This window comes from Poecilia reticulata, linkage group LG2 (assembly GCF_000633615.1).
Source record: "Poecilia reticulata strain Guanapo linkage group LG2, Guppy_female_1.0+MT, whole genome shotgun sequence".
Classification (NCBI taxonomy): Eukaryota; Metazoa; Chordata; class Actinopteri; order Cyprinodontiformes; family Poeciliidae; genus Poecilia; species Poecilia reticulata.
Genome location: NC_024332.1, coordinates 11,455,288 through 11,461,296, shown reverse-complemented (window position 1 = coordinate 11,461,296; position 6,009 = coordinate 11,455,288). Strand labels below are relative to the sequence as shown.

General features: G+C 37.9%; 2 protein-coding genes across 3 annotated transcripts in view; one reads left to right on the top strand and one right to left on the bottom strand.

Annotated features, from left to right (window-relative positions):
* The first annotated feature begins 721 nt into the window (after positions 1-721).
* Positions 722-2,387, top strand: LOC103477674 (protein jagunal homolog 1-B). Of its 2 annotated transcripts, XM_017308100.1 has the most exons (5): positions 722-820; positions 1,488-1,583; positions 1,679-1,751; positions 1,822-2,056; positions 2,131-2,387. In XM_017308100.1, the coding sequence occupies exons 2-5, from the start codon at positions 1,495-1,497 to the stop codon at positions 2,346-2,348; spliced, it is 615 nt and encodes a 204-aa protein (XP_017163589.1). In that variant the 5' UTR covers positions 722-820; positions 1,488-1,494; the 3' UTR covers positions 2,349-2,387. The 2 variants fall into 2 exon arrangements, with proteins under 2 accessions (XP_017163589.1, XP_008429158.1); XM_008430936.2 differs by having other exon boundaries at positions 1,822-2,323.
* A 45-nt stretch (positions 2,388-2,432) lies between these two features.
* Positions 2,433-6,009, bottom strand: part of nfkbiz (nuclear factor of kappa light polypeptide gene enhancer in B-cells inhibitor, zeta) — a 10,385-nt gene continuing 6,808 nt past the window's right edge. Inside the window, exons 9-11 of the mRNA XM_008430949.2 lie at positions 4,560-4,670; positions 4,292-4,459; positions 2,433-4,027 (exon numbers count right to left, since the gene is read on the bottom strand). Coding sequence (XP_008429171.1) covers positions 3,989-4,027; positions 4,292-4,459; positions 4,560-4,670 — 318 coding nt within the window. The 3' untranslated portion in view covers positions 2,433-3,988. The remainder of the gene's footprint in view (positions 4,028-4,291; positions 4,460-4,559; positions 4,671-6,009) is intronic.

Sequence of the window (6,009 nt, the reverse complement as noted above, 5' to 3'; positions counted from 1 at the left end):
TGTTTTTCAGCCGACGAGTTCTAGCTTCAGAGAGATTCAGCAGCTGAGATTGAGTCCAAACTCCGATGCGAGATTCATCCAATCTGAATCTGTCTATCTTTAAAGATATTTCTCACTTCTTCCTCACATCGTGTCTTTAGGAAACCTTCAAAACAAAAACGGAAGATTTGGGATGTACCTTACTTTTGACAGAGTGAAAGAATTACATATAAATAATAGTCTTTACCACCTGTGTAAACTTTGCTGGTGAATGTAATACATAATATAAGTTTTATAATATATGTTACATTGTTTCATTTCTAATGTATGTTCTTGTGTCAGATAATCTAAGTCAATGTTGGAGAATAATAAATTTTTTTTAGATTTACGGAATCTCAGTTAGCCTTCATAGCGAGGCTGAACCCCGTATTACACCAAGCACTATAGCTAATATTAGCTGGTATCTCGCCGGTGAACATAAATACAGTAAAGTAATATTCTAATCACAAAATATACACGATAATATGTCCATCTTACTTGTGAAATGTTGTTTGTGGAGCCCTCACATCAATAGTCCATCGATCCGAACAACAATATCCCTCACTGCTGAGGCATCTTCTGCCTGTTTTGGTTAAGCAAAGTAGGAGGGACGACCGCTCCAAGATGGCCGCCGTATTTCCTGCGTCGGAGCAGCCAATGCGGGGTCTACTCTTATATTATGTCTATGGGGCAATGTATGAAACGTCATGCATCCCATGTAACCTTGCGGTCAGTTAGCTGCAACTTAACTGTTTAGTCTGAAACACATATATGCTTTATATTAACACCAAGGTGCAACCAGGTAAGAGCCAGTAACGGTAGACTTTCAATGTGCATGCATAGATATACATCTGCGCTAAAACGTTTTAGCGTGGCAGGTGTTTGACCTGTAATGGCTAACGCTTAGCTAAATATTCGGTAGTTTAAAGACTGTCATTCCTTTCACTGACTTTAATTCGAACTAGCGTTACAATAATGTTGATGAGAAAAGTTGGAATGAAACGCTTTTTAACATTTTTGAGAATGTTAAACTTAATATTTCAGGAACAACGTCGAAAAGATACAAATGGTAACTTAACATGCTAACACCGAAAAGTGAATGAAAACAGCTGCTCGGCTAACGCTGCTGTAGCTTACAGCTATCTACGTAAATTAAAATAAAAGGTTCTCATTGCTCACAAATAAGAGGATAAATCGATGCGTTGTGATTGATGTCTTTTTTTTTTTTTTACTTGATTTATTTAATTTTTCTAAATGGTATGGGCTACTTTTTGCCTTAAAAAAACACTTATTAAATACAGGGAAGCTTCGTTTTCATTTGTTTTGACCTCCACAGATTTAGTCAACTTTTTGCAGATGAGTTTATTTGAATGAATTTGATTTGTTCAAACGTTATTTCCGAGAAATTGCTTAAGGCAGGAGCTCAGAGGTTTGGTTAGTTGTGTATTAACTTCCTGTTTTACCTGCAGATCCACCATGGCTTCTCGAGCGGGTCCCAGGGCGTCGGGTACCGACGGCAGTGACTTCCAGCACAGGGAGCGAGTTGCTTCCCACTACCAGATGAGGTCAGGACAGTCTCTTCAACCCCCCTACACCATCTCATTTATTGTACAGTTAACTTAGTTTGTTCCAAGCCATGTATTTTTCCTTTTTGATTCAGTGTTGCCTTGAAGTCTGAAATCCGTAAACTGAACATTGTCCATGTACTGATCTGGGTGCTGATGGCAGCTCAGGTGAGAACAAACATTAGAGGATGCCTCATTTCCCAGCAGGCAGAGTCTCACTGTGTTCTGATGTGTCCAGGTAACTGTAAGCCAGCTGAGTGTGGTGTCTCACAAGGTAGTCGCCTCTCCGTATCAGTGGGAGTACCCCTACCTTCTGAGCATAGTCCCCACTGTCTTCAGCTTCCTGGCGTTGCCGCGTAACAACATCAGCTACCTGGTGATCTCCATGATCAGTGCCGGACTCTTCTGCGTGGCGCCGCTCATCTACGGTGGCATGGAGATGTTCCCCGTGGCTCAGCAGCTGTACCGACATGGCAAGGCGTACCGCTTCATCTTTGGCTTCTCGGCAGTGTCCGTGATGTACCTCGTCATCATCATTTCTGTGCAGGTGCACGCCTGGCAGATTTACTACAGCAAGAAGCTGCTGGACCAGTGGTTCACCACCACACAGGACAAGAAGAAGAAATAACTTCAGCTCTGCTGGCTGAGGAGACTTTGAGACGCTCTTGTTCAGCATCATTTTCTATATTTATTTTTGACGATGATTTAATTATGCTTATAAAAATCATTGGACAGTTTGATTACTGCTTTCCCCTCCCTGAATGAGTTTTTATGTAATTTCAATGTTAAAAAACTGAGAACAAGTGTTTTTGTTTGAGCCTTGTTATTTTGGGTAAAACTGGATAGAAACACGGGGAGAAAAAGGTTTATTTGCATTTTACATCACATTGCAGCCATAGCAGATCAGTACTTATTCACTGCAAAATAAAAACCACCATATTTCCCACAACCAGTGACTTGATTCAAATTTGACCAAAACCCACAAATGTTAAGTACAGATAATATTCTTAAGCTTATAATAAAATGACACCTCCACCAATATCACAAACCTGTAAATAATAAACCACAAACTCCCCACCACCAAAATCCCATACTAATTCTATGCAAACTAAAATTTATTTTTCCATTTTAAATTATGAGAATAAAGTCATATAGTGAGGAAAAAAGTCTTTAAGAAAAAAGGCTTCATTAGAGTTATCAAGATCTGACTGGATCAGCTTGGCAAGTCTGTAGTTTCTTTCTCTGAAATGGGAACAACTGATTCAAAGTCCTGCTACTGACCATTTGATGTGTTAGATTAAGTAGTTCCTTATTTGTAAAACCAATTCAAAGGAATAACTTCAATAGCTCAACACTTCTTTCACGAAAGAATTCTCAAAATTGCTTAATTCTTCTAATATGACTTTATTCCCTTATTTTTGACTATTATACTACTTATTACAACTTTATAAATGCTTATTAGCTTGGCTTTAGTTCTCTGCAAAATCCCAACAATCAAAATGTAAAAAAAAAAAAAAGTCTGTTCTACAAAGTGGGATTAACAATTGGATCACAATCTAACAAATCTTAATTAAAAAAAAACTGGAGCAGGACCTGCTGTAGATATGAAATGGCATGTTGGGGCAAAAAGCAACATGTAGGTGATACCATTCAATAATTTCCCCACTCACTGTTAGTCCTGTATTGGATTTTAGAGTGGCATGTAAAACGGACTAAAAGAGCCAATTTATAAAAAATTAGGGGTGCACCAATTGCAGTTTTCTGACCGATTAACGATCTTTTAAAAAGCTTAACCTGCTGACTCAGCTTTTGGCTGATAGTATTTGTTTTTGTCTGAAATGTTGCACAGTATAGCAAGAAAGTTGTTGAGTTGGTAACAGCGGGGTCTCTATTAATTATAAACTTGCAGACATAACTTGGTGGGCCAGTCTGTCAGTCAAACCTTTCTCACTGGAGAGCAAAAGAGGACAGTGGTTGATTCTTAGACCTTTGCCAAGCTAGATAAGATCTGTAGATAAGATCAGCTTCATATGTAAAAATCGACCGATCACAGATGTCCCAAAATTAAGGAAATCGGTGCACCTCTAATAAAAATAAAAGACTAAAGTTTGGGCTCTAGAACAAAAAATGTAATCTAATAAAATGTGTGGCTATAGCTAAGAGCTAAATATGACAAAGGGATCCTGGCTTAGATTTCCAGCAGAAGGTTTACTGCTGTAAATGGAGCCAACAGTTGGACACCCATAGATTTAAGCTAACCCACAGACCCCCCCAAAAAATCTACACATTACATAGTAACGAACGCATGGGAGTGTTTCACTGAAACAACAATCATCTGCCTTTTCTGGGCAAATTTCCAATATGATAAAGCTGACTGTCTGACTGACAGTGTTCTGGAGTTTTACTTAAACCTGACTGTACTTTCCCTTCAGGATATGTCGCACCTGCAAAATACAAGAGAACAAATGGGCAAGTTACTGACTCAGTCATGAAGAAGACAGGACAATTACAGGATAATTTACTAAGACAAAGTCACACATCACTGTAAGGGTTCTTTTTTATCTGTCCTTAGCATACACAAGATATTTCTACAAACTACAAAAATAATAAGACAGAAAAGCCTTTTCTTTTATTGTAATAGTGTTTGTGTTGTGTCCCTGAAAAGTTGTGTAAATCTGGAAGATTTGGGCTTCCTTCCAGGTGTTTACCTTTTCACCAACGGATCCTTCAGGCACCAGCTGACACGGTAGCTCATTTTCGAAATTTCTCATTCCGGAATCGGCGCCCTTCCTCATCAGCAGCTTCATGGCCTCCACCTGATTTCTGTAATTTTGCAGAGAGCTGACGATGTGCAGAGCCGTGTTTCCGCTGAACGTCTGACACAAAGAAGAAAATTCTCACCAGGGAACATGAAGAAAATACATCATTTTATGACTGGTATTTGTAGAACTTTATATTCCTTTATTTTATGCTTACCTTTACATTTACAACAGCAAGAGACATTGGCTGTTCAAGAAAAAGGTGAAGCAGCTCAATATTTGCCTCCTCGGCTGCCATATGAAGGCAAGTCCTTCCACTTTTCAGATCCTTCAGGCATAAAGAAAGTAGATTTAGCTGCTACTAAAATGTTTCTACATCATTACAGTAGAGTGCTGGAATATTTTTGTTACAGATTTCTTCTGTTTTTGTTTGTCATCACTTGTTTAAGATTGTAAGAATTGTTAGAAATCATAAATTCTGTCTCCCACCATAAATTGTGACAGACAGTATGTCGCCAAAAAGCTGATGTGCACATGTGTTATGTAGCAGGGTCATGCATCAGGAAGACGGCCTCTGAATTCACTTAAACCTTGTGGGATGTTTACTCCCCTGGTCCTATGGGTCAAAAATGAACCACCCTAACAAAAGCCCCAAAGTAAAGCAAATGAATTTAATTTTAAATCCAAAAACTATTTTGCATGATGAAACAATCTGTTCTTTATCAATTCCACTCAATTTAATGTATATTTTATCATATATTTTGTTATACAATACAAAAAGACATTTAACAGTATTACACTTTTTTTTATACCACAAGTCAAGTGTTGCAGCAGTTTTCTTTTACACAGTAAAGGTTTATTATTGTAATTATATAAATGTGAAGTAATTATTTCTGAATTAATTATATGATGTGAAGGGAACAAAAAGTCAACAATTTGGAACTTTTTTGCCAATGGTTCATTCCTTCATATTTCTTTAGGGATTGAATTATAAAAATACCTGGTAACACAACAACAAAAAGTAGCTTGATTTTGTGAACAATTTAACATCAGCTCCCCATGAGATGGAGATGTTATTCATCTTATAAAGATGCTTTCATGATGGACATCTGCAACATAAGACAAAGATCATCCTATCCTTTCTACCCTATGTTGAACATAAGATGAAGAAATTCCCACGTTGAACACAAGATGTTCAAAAAAATCTTCATAGCATGAAGATGTTCTTCACCATATGAAGACGCTCCTACGTTGAACATCTTCAGCACAAGAATTTGTTCAACATAAGATGTTCAAGTTTTTATGCTGAAGATCCCATGTGGGAAAGTATGTCCAAACATACAACGTAGCACCTGTTGGGCAGTGAAACGAATACTCAATGCTTCAACAAGGAACCAACTAGTGATACTCAGATTCAGCATATCTTCATATCCTCTATTTGTTTTTATTATATCTGAGATTGTTTTCTGTTGTGTTTGGGAACTTGATGTGTGGGGTTAGTTGCAGATCGAGAGTGCAGGTATAGGTCAAATGCAAGTTAAATTTGTATATCAATCTAGTTTCTTTGATATCTATGTATGTGTGTGTGTGTGTGTGTGTGTGTGTGTGTGTGTGTGTGTGTGTGTGTGTGTGTGTGTGTGTGTGTGTGTGTGTGTGTGTGTGTGTGT